Source organism: Rhineura floridana, chromosome 1, assembly GCF_030035675.1.
Source record: "Rhineura floridana isolate rRhiFlo1 chromosome 1, rRhiFlo1.hap2, whole genome shotgun sequence".
Classification (NCBI taxonomy): Eukaryota; Metazoa; Chordata; class Lepidosauria; order Squamata; family Rhineuridae; genus Rhineura; species Rhineura floridana.
This window is the reverse complement of record NC_084480.1, coordinates 222210022-222228199: the sequence shown is the minus strand read 5'-3', so window position 1 is coordinate 222228199 and position 18178 is coordinate 222210022. Positions and strand designations below refer to the sequence as shown.

Genomic DNA, 18178 nt, shown 5'->3' with positions numbered 1-18178 from the left:
TATTTTCCATTGGCAGAAGTTGCTGAGAGTAATCATTAAGTGTCTGAAGCCAAGGTGTGATGTCTTATTTTGTTGAAAAGTCGGTTTTTAAAAAATCCTTTAAAAATGTAGTTCCTTCATCTATAAGCCTCTCCAGGACTTCTGTTTAGGATTTTATCAACCGCTGAACTAACAGTCTTCAGGCTTAGTTATTACTTCATATACTTTCTGCATAGATCTGATGTTTGAAAATCACAAAAGTGGGAAAATGAGATATAAATTATTTTTATTTGTTGATGTTTTTGCTATACACTCAGATCATTTCACATAGATCATTTCATGAACCTGTACTTGAACAAGCATATAAAATATTCTAGTATTTTAATCCCATAATACAGAGATTGATAGGGGGTTGTTTGAGGCACCCACTGAGTTCATGCACCTAGTGAGTTCAAAGACTTAAACTGGGGACCTCTCTGGCTTAACCATTCTCCGTGCTATACCAGCTAAGCAAGCTCCAGCAATTTGAATGAAATCTACCATAGACTACTGATAAGTGGTGCCATCTCCCTCCTCTAACATTATTTTGACTTTACAAGGTTTAACTTTTTGATCACTTATAATGTCAAGTGTTACTTTTTTATTTGACTTCTGAATGCATTCTTCTTCCCAACGTTAAGTGCAGTAGGGCTTGCACATTCTGTAGAACAGGTCCATATGTTAAGGCCAAATTGTGTTTCCTAAATCGGGACACATGTTTGTGGGCTACATCCCCTTTGCTAGGCAGACCAAAAAGTTTCCCACCTTGCTTACATCCTAATATGTCAATTATATATCCATGCCAGTTAATTAAAATGGAGCTTCAACTCATAGTTGTCAGCAGATGCATTATGGTGTTGCTGTAAAGACTGGCTACAGAGGCCTATTTTATTTACAAAATATATCCCCATTCTCTTTCATAAACCCTAAACTAACTGTGCAATGAGAGGCAGAGAAACAGAGTAAAGGAATTTAGCATATTTTTACTCAAAACCTTTAGAATATTTTTAAAAGCCAGGGTAGCATCTTGCACTTGAGAGGAATCCTTTCATTTGGACAATTCCTTTCTTTTATTTGTTTATATATAGTCTAATAACACATTCACTTCAGCCATCTTTTCTGATTATGAAAAATTGAGAAATAGCCTTCATTTGGAAAATAGTCGCTTCCAAAAGTATGTATTGCACATTCTTATATTTAAGCAATGATTATTAAAGCATCCAGTTATACAGTAGTTCTTATGTGGCATTGATTTTTTCCCCTTGTTTGTGTTCAGTTTTATTATTAAGATGACAGTAAAGTAGGTCCACTCTAATGCAACACACAAATCTATTATAACCTGATTATATTTCCCCACTGGAAGCATTTTGTGATAGAGGGCATAATCTTTAATGGAATTTGTGTGAAATTAAATTATACAAGCATCAATAAACATAACATAATTCAGAAGGAGTAAATCAGCTTAATTTATTTGTGGCTATAACGGCATCAGTGTTAGCAGAATGTAAAAGCAAAGGTTTAAAGCAGTAGCTGAAAAGCAGTGCCAGATGATCAGAAAGTTAAACCCTTTATTAGACTACACTGTAATTTGATGGGCAGAATATTCACGGTTCAGTGGATCAGTACATGGAGTCGAAAAGAAATGCTTGCTTGCCAAACTGGATTTCAGTGGTGTTACCCTGTAGAGAACAAAAAGTTGGTTTGATAATACTAGTGAGGTGAGAGGAATTGTTTAGTAATTGTTTAGTAATACTAGCCTAAGATATCACTTTCCAAGAAGTATGGACATTAACATGCATTATCCTGCCTTTTTACAGACACACTTGTGACTATTACAAGAGCAATTCCCACCCACCCCTAAACCTAGGCATTGGAAAACAATAAAATATAGCAGTCAATAAAATCTGTCCTCTCAAGGCGCAATCCATCTTGGAACTCTTTCCAAGTTACCTTTCTTGATGTATACTTTTAAGGTACATATTGAAAATAAGGTTTTGCAATGTGTAGATTCTCTCCCAAAAGACACTGTGTCTGAGCCATCTTTGACAACTTCGAAGGTGTGAAGAAACATCTTCTGCCTGTTTCCAGTATCCCTCTTAGCAACACATCAGAAAAGGTAACATGAAAAGGTACCCTAAAGCAGCAAGTCTAAAATACTCTAAAATAGATTTTACTGTAAATTGTAGAACAATACACAGGAGAACTTTGGGCCAGATCACATGATCACACAGCTGAAGATTCTCCCAGGTGATCTCATGTGCAATTTTCTCTCCCCGCACCAATCTTTATAAGGAAACGTGACCTGATGCATACTGTTCAATGCATATTGTTTCTCAAAAAAGGGGAAGAAAGATTTTACCAGCCAACTTGAATTTGTCTGAAATGTGTTAATTTTCTATGGGAATGAGTAGCCCAAGGGAAGCTAGTGAAGCTTAATAAAGAAGACACAATAACAAACAAGTTTTAAAACTGAGGAAAGGACTAAGTGAAAGAACTAAAGAAACACATAACGCAGGAGTAGGAAACCTCCAACCCGTGGGCCTCATTAGGCCCTGCACAGATCCCATTTTGCCATACAAGGTCATTTTCCCCAAACCACATCCACCTGTCCCACACCTAAAGTCATGTGCAGCATCACAAGTGGAAGAGGTAAGGAGGTGGCTCCAAAGAAACAATCAGGAGCTTGAGTGAGTTCTCAATTCTTCTTTTACAAGTGATGCTTACTGATAGCATTGATCAGTGCTTGACAGCAAGCAACACCGGGATTGGCTGCAGTAGGGTGTTTCCCATCAGGAAGCCTCTAGGGCAGCCAAGGAGGCACAGAGTTTACAAGTGCCAACAAATCAGTTGATCAGTGCTTGCAAAGCACTGGGCTTTGCATGTAAGGTTTCATTACAAACCACACAGGCAAAGGAAAATGGGTCACCTGATACCATAGTGATGTCAGGTGATAGGTAGTTGGGCTGCCCCGTCCACTTGTCAAACGTGGCCCATGGGTAGTGGGAGTGATAAGGATTCAGGGTGCCTGCCAAATCCAGTTCCCTGCCTCTGCCATAACCTCATAAATTCAGATTTTCCAGGAAAAAAACCACAGATTCAACACATACCTGTAATGCAGGGGTGAAAACGTTTTATTATCTCAGGCCTCATTCCCTCATGGGCAGCCTTCCAGGGGCTGTTTTCTAGTGGTGGATGTGCAAAAGCGGGCAGAGCAATGGATGTGATTCTTGCCTTTGGCTACATTCCAGCCACACAAAAGCCACGTTTCTGCATGCACATGCGCACACACACGTGCACACACACACACACATCATTCCATAGAAAGCTGTAGAGGGTAGAGCCTGAAGTTTTCTCACCCCTGCTGTAATCAATATGAGCTACATTTTTTGTTTTATCTTGATATACTATTTATCTTTTAAAGGTACATTCCCAGTCAGGTGGAAATGGTACCAGCTCAACACCTTCCAGAAAGATGCAGTCTTCTGCACCAAAAGTTCGCAAAACTGTCAGCAGTCGAATACACGAAGCAGTAAAAGCTATTGCATTGTGCCACAATGTTACACCTGTGTATGAATCCCGAACAGGAGTGACTGGAGAAACAGAATATGCTGAGGTTGATCAGGATTTCAGTGATGAAAATAGAACTTACCAAGCTTCTAGCCCTGATGAGGTAAGGGTGCCATCTTAATTTTTATAGTTTAAACTAAGTTACGATATCTAAATTTCTTCCTTTCTACAGGAAATATAGCAAATGTAGCCAGTGTGGTATAGTGATTAGAATGCTGGACCAGGAGCTGGGAAACCAGGGTTCAAATCCCCACTTGGCCATGAGACTCACTGGGTGACCTTGGGCCAGCCACTTCTTGTTAGCCTAATCTACCTCACAGGATTGTTGTAAGAATAAAATGGAGAGGGGGAGAACTATATCTGCCACCTTGAGCTCCTTGAAGGAATGGTGGGATGTAATGGAATAATAATAACCATAACAACACCTGGAATCTCCTTGCTGTATCAGCAATGCTTTGAATAGAGTATCAGCATTTACAGCTGTACAAGCATTTATGTATTTATTTAGTTATTTAGTTATTTATTTATATCCTGCCCTTTCTCCAAGTAAGAGCCCAGGGCAGCAACATGATATGGCATTGCAACATTTATTTGCTTACAAAGGGCAGATAGGTGGTTTCAAATATTTAGAATACAAGTGTGATTGTCATGTTATCTCTGAAATACTGTGATTTTAAAAGAAAATATATCTACTAAATAAATTATGGAAGGTGTGGTAATCTTTACAATATCTCTTCAGTTGGAAGAGGAAGGGCATCTTTGGATCTAGCCCACTGTTAGAACTAAACTCACTTGTTTCGTGAGGGTGAGGGGGCAGCCTCTTTATACAGGGAGGGGTCTGTTTTTTAACCCTGATGTGACAAGAGGGGGATGGTGACTACAGAGCTAGAGCTTGAGGTGAAAGGCAGTGACTGGGTGGAGTGAGGCAGTGCTAGGTTAGTCAATCACCATTACATTTTAGCCAGTTCACTTTCTGTCAGGCATTTTGTGTTATCTTATGTTGTTCGATACCCATTATATTTATTATCTTTCTTGATATTAATATGCTGTTTACTTCTTTGGGGACCTTTGGACCAACTTGCATATATAAACCATAACATAAGAATCTGAAAAATGATATTTTTTTTGGATCAACATGTTGCTATCTAACTATAGTGAAGTGAGCATTTTGTAACTCAGTTACAGAATTCAGTCATGATGTTTAAACAATTTGTTCTAAATTCACAAAAATCCCTATTTGATTCTTCTTCTTTTTTAAAAAATGGCATGCTAACAACAAATATATTGAAGTATTTGCCCTCTTCTGAATTAATTAAATTTTCATTTTGCGATAGGGGTAAGGGGTAGCAAACCCTCTGCAGTGGTAATCCTGAGACTGTACCCAAAGTAGCTGAGGGTGCTCTGCTTTGGATGCTCCCAGCTCTGAGGTTCAGCAAATGTACACAAACTGGAGGCCTTCTCAATGGCAGCATCAGGTGTATGAAACTTCTTCCCCAGGTGGCATGTGTGGTGAATTCTGTTCTAGTCTTCTTTTTAGAACAGCATTTGATGGACTGAGGAAGTCTGAAATTATCTTGTAGCTGCTGTGTTGGTGGGTTACTCTGTTATTAGTGAAGTACTGCTGTTCTCATTTTAATCGACTCTCTATATTTTATTTGATTCTACTGTGTTTTAAATTTGAAAACCATTTTACAGGAACTAGGCTATAAAGTGGAGTATTCCAAGACAGGATGGGGGACATGGATGGAAACTATTATGATCTGCCTCCTGGATATACAAATGGGAAGCATCCAGAAAGAGGCCCAGTATTTTGATTTGCACTTCTATGCCTCCTGAATTTCACCAGTAAACCAGCTGGAGCATTAGATCTCCTAACACTACTTGGCTATCAGTAACAATTAAGCATCTGCCCACTTTGCACCCAAACTGGACAATTCAAGAAATATTGTGGCCAGTTTATAACCAAGCTTTAATTATAACATTTATGCTTGCCCCAGCTTCCTATTGTCAGCAGAAAGAGCATGACAAAAGGTATACAACACTGCATAGAGCCAACATGGAGCATATTAAGTAGCTTCGGAGATTGTTATGGTTTCCTTATCCTGCATTTTTTATTTATCGAATACTCATTGTTCTTCTGTTCCACTTTATTTGTAATTTAAATCAAAATATTGAATAAACTAATAGAAAAAATGTGTGAGGAAATCAAACAGCAGATAGGGAAGTAAACATGCAAGAGAATTTTGCATGTGATCATTTTTATGGGAGGTAATTCAGTGCCTTGATATGCACAACCACAAAGTAACTTTGGACCATATTCAGTATCACACGGGTGGATTTCCCTTCCCCTTCTGCAGCCACCACACACACCCTTCTGCTCCAGAGGGCCCCCAAACCTTTAGAGCAGATTTTCCAGGTGTAGGGTGAAGGAGAAGAAAGGGAAGTCCATTTGTGAAAGTAGAAGTCTGTTCTGCAAGCGGACTGACACTGCTTTATGTCATCCTTTAAATTTGGCATGGGAGGATTTAGACAAAATGAAGGGTGGTATCTGATAGACCCATTGAAATTAATGGACTTAAATTAGTCATGACTAGCTTGCCCATTGATTTCAGTGGGTCTACTCTGTGTATGACTTAGTCAGATACTACCCATAATCCTGAATATCAATTTTACTTTGTGATCCTTGAAAACAGTTTATCTTTCTGAAATTCTTGCAAAATTTATATTGCCTAAGGTTTTTTTTAATTTGTTAGCATAAACAAAAATAAAGTTGTGGAAATATTTAAATAACCTAAAATCATTGTATAACAAAAAAGAAAGCTAGAACTGAAAAGACCAGAAAGTCTTTATCATAATTTTTAAAAGAGTTCTATTGATGCAATCCTTGGAAATCACTAGAGCCTAAGGAAAATAATGTAAATGGTTCATTATTTAGCTTATTGAACTTTCTTGCAGTTAGGTTGACAGATGATGCAATGTTTCCCAATCACACAAGTACCATTTTAAAAGCATTTTTATTGAATAAAGTGCTGTGAATATTGCACCCTGGAGCTTTATTTAGGGAAATAGTTCAATTGATGTTTTCTTTTTTAACCTCATTTGTTGACCTATCAAAACATACTTGGTTAATAAGCAACAGTATCATTTGACAGACTGATTTTATGCATTCAATGTCTTTAACAATGCAATGTTTTCTGACCATTTATAGACCTAATGGATCATCTTTTCATATATGACAGCATATACTTTGATTCTTAGCAGTTTGCACCATATAGTCTAAAAATGCAGAAAATGTTCACAGCAGACAATAACGAAAAATATATAGATAGGTTAAACATAGGCTGTTCTTCCGTTGCTAAAATTTAAAACCTTTGAGCTATAATGAAAACATTCCTCAATAAATGAATAAATATGAAGATCTCAGTTTCAAATATGTACAATATTTATGGACATTGAAATGTCCCATAATAAAGAAATTAAGACCCATGGGATCCTTCATTATAATGCATGCAGCTACTGTAGCTTCAGATAAGTAACTTATTCCGTATTCATAGCATGAGCTCTGCTTATGCCAAGCTCATTGTTTCTTATGATAAGTGATCAATATTTCATTTTCTCTGAAAGAATGGAAAGTTTCATTTGTCTATTCCTTGTGCCCTCTACAGCATACCAAGGAAAGAGGACATATTGAGGACTCCAGTGATAAAACCTAACTGCACTTCTGTTCTGTTATCATATATTTATGTCCAGTTGAATCATAGAAAGCTGGTGGTAAACAAATATAATGAACAGTCGTAAAATGATATAAACTAAGTAGGTAGAGCAATAAGTTCAAAGGTCACAAGTCCAAGTAATTCAGAAGCTTGCTATGAACAGGGGCCTTTGAGGTCCTTTGCCCCTCTTTGGTCACAGAAGATGGATTAGTCACAATTTTAATGATGACTAATTCTAATAAACTAGCTATTTATTGGCTACCCTTTTACCTGCACATATTCTAAAACATCTGTAATTCCAACATTTGAAATATTTTAACATCATAGTAAGATTTTGTGATACTGTTTGGTGAAGGAACACTAGGGGAAGTAAAATAATATAAAAGTAATGCAAAGTTTAACAAAAAGGTTCACTAAAGTCATAAGATTTTCATATGCAAATTAGAGTGGAGAAGCTTCATTTAACATTGCGAAGAGAATGTGAAATACATTTCACAGAGTACATCAAAATAATTTTACAGCGGTCACATATATGAACTATTACTTTATACAACAACTGCTGAATGCAGTAAGTTGTTACCTTTCTATTTCAGAGGTTGGCAGACTTCAGGCTTTTGGGATCAACTTTGTATTTTTAATATAAACCTAAGATTCACCAACAGAAGTGCAAAATAGTGACTTGATGGGTGGATGCTTATAGCTCAGAAATAGCAGATCTGAGCACAAGCTCAGCCTAAGAATTTGTTTTTAGTACCAGAACTGAGCTCACCTTTGACACAAAAATCCACTCCTTGTTTCTCCTCCAGTCTTTCTTTATATCAGCAAGATTTATACGCCACTCATCATCATATGCAATTTCAGAGCAGGCCACCTTAAAATAAAAACAATACAAAAACATACAGTAAAATCATTCAGTAAAATCATCTCAAAACCTCTATCAATCTACTTCCTGTGAGAATGCCAGGTGGCTTTATATCACAACCCTCATCTCCACTAAAGAGCTGAAGGAAGAGCTGGAGTTTCAGTTGGTGCCAAAAGCTGAACAGTGTTGGTGCCAGCTACACCTCAGGGGACGAGCATTCCACAACTGGGGTGCCACCACCAAGAAGGCCCTATCCAAATTAAAGCACTTTGGGTTTTATTCATTGATGGAGTCACATGAAGGGCCTCTCCAGCATATTTTAAAGCCCAGGCAAGACAATTCCAGGAGGGTCCTTCTTTATATAATTGGGTCCCAAGTCATTCAGGGCTTTGCACATAAGTGCTAAAACCTTGAATTGGGCTTGGTAGCATATAGGTAGCCAGTATAAACTTCAGTACCAGTGTTATCTGTTCCAAGCAACTGTGCCAACAGCTCTGACTGCCACATTTTTCACCATCACATTTAGTCGCTGGTATCAAAAGTCTCAAAGATATCAAGGAGAATTAACAGGATCATACTCACCCGCCCTCTCTTCCAATGAACATTATCAGTCAGAGTGACTAAGGCAGTCTCATTACCATACTTGGACCTGAAGCCAGATTGAAATGGGTCTAGGAAATCCACTTCTTTCAAACACTCTTGTGTTTGAGGTTGGATGGCCACCACCTTCTCAAGCACCTTTCCCAAGAAAGAGATATTTGTGACCTTACTCTGTTTTCATGACATATGAGGCAGGAAGGCTTAAAACAATCTCCTGCTCTTAGATCTATCTCAGAACGTTCATCAGAAGATATATCCTTTGGGGAATATCTAGGTTCAGAGTGCCTGAACCCTCTGATCCGTCAAAAGGATTATCAGTGTCACCATGTTCAACATGAAAAGCTGCCATGGCATGCACTAATCTGGCAACTTTCTGTTGAGTCAGAGGAAAGGGCAATGCACTCTTAGAAGTGGTCTCTTCCTTTTCTTATGCAAGTTTGCTTCCTTTTCCAAGTTGTAGAGTAAAGCCAAATGATTTAGTAGTAGCACAGGAGATAACTATATTCCAGGTTATTAAGACTGTGACCCTTCCCTGAGTGCAACTCTCCTTCTATCAAAGGAAACTTCTTCCCATAAATGAAGCAAAAAGTTAGAATCCAATCCTATGTATTAATAGTCTTGTCTCATTTTTCTCTGAGTACTGGTGACGCTAACACATTTGGCTGAACTACCAGATGCTGATATTTGGAGTTATCTAATAAATCCAAACGCCTGATGATTCTTGCCTGTTGGCTCCTTGACCTTATCTGTTAGTACAGGTATAACAATCTAAAACGTGGCTGTGCTATAAACTGCCAACTCAACTTGCATGTGAAGCCAAGCATGAACTAAATAATAAACAGATGTGAGTCACCAAATATAGAACACTCAAGTCCTCGTTGCAAAGGGACACAAATGAGATGATAGGGTATTAACGGAAAGATGCAATTTACAGGTCAGAATGTAATAGTAACCTTTCACAGTGAAAATTGAAAATTAACCTTTGGAGTATTGGATCATTTGTAGCTCATATAGTAGGCTTGTTAGGCAAACTTTCTACAGCTTTTGTTGTGCATGTAAAAATGACATTTTAAAGTGTATTTGCTCTGTTTCTCATATAATAATCTTTTAACCATATTTTGACATTCTTATGCTTACAATAATACAGTACGCATACTGCAGCATATCTTTCAGACTAGCTTTTTTCTCTACCATGCTCAAATAAACTTTGTTCATGAATTACTATGCAGTGACTTCTTTCTACTGTATCCTGATGGATACTTAATTATCATGGTTGAAGGCAGCTCAGATTAACTAGCTCTTAGTAGTTCTTGTAGGTGTATTTCCAGTGCTTAAAATTCCTTCAAATTCCAGCATAAGAAGGAATACACATGCCTATGCACAGCCACATAGCATATAAATTCTGGGAGCTTAAAAAAAACCCTGATTATAGTGAGTGATTTGCGAATCTCCTCAATCTTCTCTTCCTGTACTTGATAATTAACTTACTTGCTGACTAATAAAGTTTGAGTAAGGTTCTTTGTAAACTGTAGCCAGTAAAGGATTATTAGGGTAAGGAGTCTAGTGATTTTTACCCTAAATATGATTTTTTTTTAATGCAAAGTAACAAAGTACCAATAGTGCCTTCTTGTGCAGTTCATTCTAGTGCAGATAACTCTATGGGTTCATGTTGTATCCAGAAATAAGGCCAAATGTCTATTTTAAATGTCTAACAAAATTGCGGCTTTTTGAAGTCTATGTACATTTATCTTAATTTCAATTAGTATGTGAAGCACTTCAAGCATTTGTAATGTCCTATATAAATGCTAGATGTTTAAACATTGCTTTTGGGGCAATTTTTGTGGCTGAGGGTTGTTTTAATGCTAGATGTTAAATATAAGTGTGTGTGTGTGCGCGCCGTAAGCCTTCTAGGAAGGGCATATTAAAGTTAGATTAATAAAATATATGTTTGCCTTTGTTTCCGCTAAACTAGACTATACCTGCATGCTAGACATTCAAATGCTACACACAGTGGGGGAACAGGATATATAAATATTTATATATTGATTTTTAAAGCATTTATATACCTCCTTTATCAATGGTAATGGGACTATAGAAATAAAAAAGCAATCAAAACAAACAGTGGAAAAATTAAATCAACAGAGTTTAAAATATTTGATATTAAAATGTTTAAACGTGTGGGTGAATAAAAAAGATGTTACTTGGCATCTAGAAGAAAGCAAAGTGGTTGGCAAGCCAGCCCTTTATCCTTTTACTTAGAAAAGACCAGTGCTTTCTGTAATGACACTGTATTGTACACTGCTTTAGGGTCCTTGTTTGGGGTTAAAAAGTCATTCGGAATGCTCGAATAAATAAATAGGCAAATCGCCTTTCCATTTGCTATGCTTGGTATCATAAGGGAAGAGAGGACAACACCCAAGGGCTAACTTGGGTTACAGTCCAAAGCATATTTACCTGGAACGTAGTGGGTCTTCCCATTAGAGTAGTGTGCTTTAGGTGGAAAGTTCTGCAGATCAAAGCCCATTTAATCAGACCTCAAGATTTGGTAAAGTTTCTTGAGAGTAGGAGAAGACTATGAAATAGAACAGCTCTTTTCATGGAAAAACTAGATGGAAAGTGACAGGGCCAGCTCCAAGCAGGGCTGTGGAGTCGGAGTCGGAAGCAATTTTGGGTGGAGTCAGAGTCGGTAGAAATGTACCGACTCCGGCTTCAAAATAAATTGATTGACAAATTTTTTAAAATATAAATTCAAAATGTTAAAGAAGCTTCCCGTGAAGTCAGCTGTAGTTGAGCATTTCACCATAACTCAAGATAGAAAACATTTTGTGTGTCAGTGTGTGACACAGGACCCAGATGAAGACAAATGCTGTGATGCCAAGATGAGCGCATATTCAGGCAGCGATAAAAATGCTCCTATGAGAGCTTCCAATTTAAAAAGACATTTACAGCTTTTTTCAGGGCTGTGGAGTTGGAAGCAATTTTGGGTGGAGTCGGACAGTAGAAAAATAGAGGAGTTGGAGTCGAAGGTTTGGCATACCGACTCCACAGACCTGGCTCCAGGCATGCTGGGGCCCTTGGGCTCCAGCCTGCCCTGGGCCCCTCTGTTCCCCTTCCGCGATCCGTGGAAGCAGTCACGGGAGGGATTGTAGGACAGCAGCTTCTGAGCCGCCCGCCATACCCCCCGCTTCACCTACCTTTCCACTGTTTTTTGCGGCTGCGTGCACTGCACACACAGGTTTGCCATCAATCAAGATGGTGACCAAGGTTTCCCTAAGGGGCTGAAGCCTCTGTTGCCATCTTGGTTGACGGCAGCAATGCACGCATGTAGCAAAAAACAGAGGAGAGAAAGGTAGGTGAAGCAGGGGATGGCAGGCGGTTTGGAAGCTCTTGTTCTGTGATCCGCGGCTCCTGTCCTGCTTCTGCGGATCACAGAAGGTGAGTGGAGGGGCCCCTGTAGCTCTAGGGGCCCTCGGGCCAGTTCCCCACCTGGCTGCCCTTTAGAACCGGCCCTGGAAAGTGACATAAAATATTTTTAATTTTTATAATTAATTTATAAATATCTGCAAATGGCAATCCTTAAGGGATTTTGTTTGCTTATATATAGTACAAACACAATTTGGTGTTTTAACTTTTCAGGTGATCTACAATTAATCTAATTGTTTGTTTCCAGTTTGATTTGCACTAGGTACAATTGACAATCAAAACTTCGTTGTCTTTGTCTAGGTAGCTCTGGTGCAATGGACAGAAAGTGTTGGTCTTACTTTAGTGAACAGGGATTTGACTTCAATGCAGCTGAAAACCCCCAGCGGACAGATTCTGACATATTATATTCTGCAAATTTTCCCTTTCACATCTGAGAGCAAACGAATGGGAATCATAGTGAGGGTAAGTTTTTGTCAAAAGAAAAATTCTTGATCTCTTTTTCTTTATGAAAGTATATTGTTTTGAAAATGTGTATAAAAGTTAGCAAACTACATGAATAATACAGATTCGTCCTCTTCTAGTACTGTATCTCCGTGATAATAACCTACCAAAGGCTATGGGACTTTGACTGTGGTATGAGTAGATTGTGTCCTTTTCTCATATATAATTTTCTCCATCCCCCAGGATGAATCTACAGGTGAAATCATGTTTTACATGAAAGGTGCCGATGTTTCAATGTCCTCCATTGTGCAATATAATGACTGGCTAGAAGAGGAGGTAAGAAATCTTTAAAACAGTTGTTTCCACTTGAGCAAAAAGGTAACTGTTTTACTTTGTCATAAGGAAATGTAGAACTGTGAACAGAACCAACATAGTAATGTCTTCTAGGCTAAAGTATCTCTCTACGTCAAAGATAGAAATAATAAACCAAAGAAATAATGGATTGGGAAATGCAATTAAGTATATCATTAATAGGTTTTAAAAAGTTGCAGTGGTTTTGAAATTTTGTATAATGCAAAAAGAAGAAAGTTAACTCTCAAATTAAACAAAAGACAGATGTTTTAAAAGTCCTAATGTATTCAACATCCATTCCAAGATAAATAAATGTATAGGATGGGATCCAAAAAGCTTCTTTAGATATGCCCAAGTTCTTTTTTTTCCCCTTTGCTTTTTTTTACTTTGACAAGCACAGACATAACTACCCTATATCTTTACTGTAACATAAGATATGAATGAATGTATTTTCACAAACTAAATATATTGCACTGTATTGTACAAGACACCAGCAATTGTCTTAATTTGACCTTACGTATAGACAATATGGCAATGTGATGATCAGACAATGCATGTTCATAATGGTATTGGCAATATAAATCAATACCTGCTTCAGGCTGTTTGATTTAATCAGAGGCATGAATAAATTAAACTCCCTGAAGAGCTAATAAAGTGTCATAAAAATTACTTTTGGCAATAATGATGCACAATTAATTGTAAAATACTTGCTTAGTTTATTTAGCATTATGAGGTCAAATCAATAATCATTTTGCAGTAGACAGAGAGCATCATGATTTTAAAGAATCATGAATGTTACTGTTTTGTACTTTTAATTCTGGTGTTTGCTATCACTCATGTTAGGTTAATGACCTAGAATTAGGAGTGAGCAGTGAAGTGGCCAAGTTTGCTGATGACACTAAATTGTTCAGGGTTGTTAAAACAAAAAGGGATTGCGAAGAGCTCCCAAAAGACCTCTCCAAACTGAGTGAATGGGCAGAAAAATGGCAAATGCAATTCAATATAAACAAGTGTAAAATTATGCATATTGGAGCAAACAATCTGAATTTCACATATAAGCTCATGGGGTCTGAACTGGTGGTGACCGACCAGGAGAGAGACCTCGGGGTTGCAGTGGACAGCACGATGAAAATGTCGACCCAGTGTGCAGCAGCTGTGAAAAAGGCAAATTCCATGCTAGCGATAATTAGGTATTGAAAATAAAACAGCCGATATCATAATGCCGTTGTATAAATCTATGGTGCGGCCGCATTGGAATACTGTGTACAGTTCTGGTCGCCTCATCTCAAAAAGGATATTATAGAGTTGGAAAAGGTTCAGAAGAGGGTAACCAGAATGATCAAGGGGATGGAGTGACTCCCTTATGAGGAAAGGTTGCAGCATTTGGGGCTTTTTAGTTTAGAGAAAAGGCGGGTCAGAGGAGACATGATAGAAGTGTATAAAATTATGCATGGCATTGAGAAAGTGGATAGAGAAAAGTTCTTCTCCCTCTCTCATAATACTAGAACTCGGGGACATTCTAAAAAGCTGAATGTTGGAAGATTCAGGACAGACAAAAGGAAGTACTTCTTTACTCAGCGCATAGTTAAACTATGGCATTTGCTCCCACAAGATGCAGTAATGGCCACCAGCTTGGATGGCTTTAAAAGAAGATTAGACAAATTCATGGAGGACAGGGCTATCAATGGCTACTAGCCGTGATGGCTGTGCTCTGCCACCCTAGTCAGAGGCAGCATGCTTCTGTAAACCAGGTGCTGGAAGCCTCAGGAGGGAAGAGTGTTCTTGCACTCGGGTCCTGCTTGCGGGCTTCCCCCAGGCACCTGGTTGGCCACTGTGAGAACAGGATGCTGGACTAGATGGGCCACTGGCATGATCCAGCAGGCTGTTCTTATGTTCTTATGTTCTTATGTCATGCTAATAATAATATTTGCCCATGACACTCATGTATGCCATTCTGTAAAACTAATTTTAAAAATTATTTTAAATATGTTAAATGGGGAGGGAGGTGTTTGAAACTTGTTGAAATAAAGCAATGAGACAAAAGTCATGTAGAGACCTACATCATTGTTTGGTTAAATATTCACATTCAGAACAGCTTATTTTCAAGTTTGCAATCTTTAATATATAGAACTTCCATGAGATTTGCTTGTTTTCCCTATAAATGTTTATATTTAATATATTACTGCTCCACCTTTCACAGCAATCCCTCACTTTTTTACAACAAAAATGTTAAAAACAAAATGATGGAACAAAATGATGGAACATCCAAGTAAAATATAAGGGACAGCAATAGGATCAATAAAAGACACGGTTGCGTAATTTTTTTTTAAGTCCTTAGGTACTACTTAAAGGTCTAAGAGAGGAGGACAAACAGTTGTTGGGAGAGGATATTCCCTCATTGTAAAATTAGGTACCACTGCCCCCGGGGGTGTAGTCGTCCAGGGTCTCAGGGGGTCTTAGACCCCTTACTTTTTTGGGAGCCGGGTCCCAGCAGGGTTCCTATGTCTATAGCATACTATGAGCCAATCAGCATGAAAGGGGGACTATGTTAGACAGTGAGAAGACTCTTCTCAGTAGCTAACACCTTTCCCCTTTCATGCTTATTGGCTCCTAGGGACTTCTGTTGTTGTGAGAGAAGGATTAACAAAGATCTCATTCTCAACCCAGCAGCCAAAAAAAATGGGGTGTGTAGCTGTGACTATCATGAAGGGACCTTGCATTTCTGAATTTGCCGCCTCCTAGTACCTGGTAAAATATTGTAGTGGGCCCTAGAGAGGCCAATTTTAGGGCCCCAGCAAATTAACATGAATGTAAACAGTCCTTCAGATAATCTGGTTCCAAACTGTTTAGAGCATTAAGAGCACTTTAAATTGAATCCATCTATTTATTTATTTAATTAATTTATATCCTGCCTTTCCTCCTGAAAGAATGGCAAACATATCAACAAGACTATTTAACAGCAAAAAGAAACATATTCTAAAAACAGTCAGAACATTCTAAAACACAGTTATAATTGAAAACCTTCTTTCATCCAGTGATCTCCGAGTTGCCAGGAATTACACCTTCAGCCATCAATGAATGGCTAGCAAATGCAACTGATGAAAAATTAGTATATGACATGATCTAACCACCTAGCCCCATCAAGCATTCCTGTGATTGAATTTTGTGCCAGATGAAGTTTCTACCAGATGACCTTTAAAGGCAGCACTATATAGAGAGTATTATGGTAGTGTAGTCTGAATGTAACCAGCATGTGTTTAGCTGAGGCCAGATCTCTTTTCTCCAGGTATGTTCTCAGTTAGCAAACCAGCTTAAGCTAGTTAAAGGCATGGCTAGCCACTGAGATCACCTGCACCTTCTAGATAACACTGAGTCTAGAGCTGTGTTCAGGTGTTTGCCTGAATGCATGAAGGGTTAAACTTGGGTTGGGTGAAGGGGTGCACAAGCAAGCCTTGCCCCCAGTATCCTCAGGCACATCAACTGGAGTGTAATCCTGTTAAAAACTGGTTGCAGACATCCATCTACATCAATGGTTTTCCCAGCCATCATACTTCTGTCTTACCTGGATTAAGTTTATTTGTTTGCCTTCATATATCCCAGAACTTCCTCTAGCCACCTGTTTAAGGTTTTGACTGCTTCCCTAGATTAGTTGATGGAAATGAGAGTTAGAGCTTGATAGGCTGGCATCTTGAAGCACCACAAAGATCAGTGGCTATGGTGCTGAAGAATAGTCTCCCAGAACCACCTTCTGGATCAACCCTTCCAGAAAGGACTGCAGCCAGTGTAGCTCTCATTTGAAGAGGTGAAGAAACTTGCAAAATGGTGGTGATGCATCAGGCATAAGTAGATGTTTCCAGGGCAGCTGGTGAATGCTGCTTTTGCCGAAGCCACACAGCTCCCCATTGTCTATTTCCAACCTGAGAGAGAGTGCTTCCACACTGATGTTTCTATCAAAACCAACTGAATCTGAATTAAGGTAAATGGGCTGCTTACACTTGTCATTTCTGCATGATGCATGGCTATCTTATAATTATTTATCCTATGCAATTTTAGTGTGGTAACATGGCAAGAGAAGGCCTACGTACTCTGGTTGTTGCCAAAAAATCGTTAACTGAAGAACAGTATCAGGATTTTGAGGTAAAAAAACAACACTATACTCATCTTGTGTGTTACTACTTGTGTGTTATTTAACAACAACAGCAAAACCTTTAATCCAAAATTCTAGGGTAGACTAAGACAGCCACACGGGGGGGGGAGGATGAGGCTAAGTGTGAGACAAAACAGCATTTTCTCACAGAAAAGGGGGACGAAGGAAGGAAGGCTGAAAGAAGGAAGGCTGCATGTAAAATACAAGGTGCATTGCTTGTAAAGCATTTTTGCTCCCTCATTGGTGCTTTTTGCAGATTGGGAGAAAGTGGAGGCTGGGGGGAGAGAGACAAGGGGCTAAGAAAAGTGGGGGTATTTTACAGACATCACTGCGCAAGACAACTCTTCACAGCTAATCTACCCAGAGCAGATTTCTTCCCCTTGTAACACACAGGCAGCCTCATTCTTCTTAGCCCTTTGCTCTTTCTGTCTTCCCCCACCCTCCATGAGGCTCTCTTTCTCCCCCCCCCACTTTCTCACTGACAATCTGCAAAAAGCACACTTGAGGGTAAAAGAACTGCTTTACAAGCAATTCCCCTTGTATTTTACAGGCAGCCTTCTCCCTTTCTTCAGCCTTCCTTTGCCCCCTTCTTTGTGAGGAAATGCCACCTCACCACACTCTCCATCCATTCTTCTTAGCCCTTTCTCTCTCTCTCCCCATGCACCCTCTATTTTGGCTACAGTCAGTCTGTGCAAAGAGAAAGAAACACTTGTCAAGCAATGCCCCTTGTATTTTACAGGCATCATGTGTGAGAGAGAAGACCTTCTCTCAGCTGATATACAAAATGCAGGGGAAGAAACCTGCTTTTTGCAGATCAGCTATGAGAGGGACCTTTCTTGCAGGCAGCAATGCCTGTAAAATACTACCTTCTTTGTCCCCATCCCCCATGGGAAGGGGCGAAACAACCACTTTGCTAGCTCCATGGTTGTGACTTGGAAACCCCCTGCAAGGGGTTTTGATAAGTAGGTTGGATAATGATGTCATGTGATTGACAGGTGGGTGCCCCCAGTCACCTGTCACATTTGGCCTGTGAGGCCGATCCTGTTGACTCATGAA

At 39.0% G+C, this 18178-nt stretch overlaps 1 protein-coding gene across 5 annotated transcripts in view; it reads left to right on the top strand.

Moving 5' to 3' along the window:
- ATP9B (ATPase phospholipid transporting 9B (putative)) overlaps positions 1 to 18178 on the top strand; it is a 298695-nt gene that overhangs the window by 240644 nt on the left and 39873 nt on the right. For all 5 annotated transcript variants that reach the window (XM_061594081.1, XM_061594072.1, XM_061594100.1 and 2 more), the window contains 4 exons: positions 3440 to 3688; positions 12484 to 12645; positions 12868 to 12960; positions 17029 to 17112. In XM_061594081.1, coding sequence (XP_061450065.1) covers positions 3440 to 3688; positions 12484 to 12645; positions 12868 to 12960; positions 17029 to 17112 — 588 coding nt within the window. The remainder of the gene's footprint in view (positions 1 to 3439; positions 3689 to 12483; positions 12646 to 12867; positions 12961 to 17028; positions 17113 to 18178) is intronic.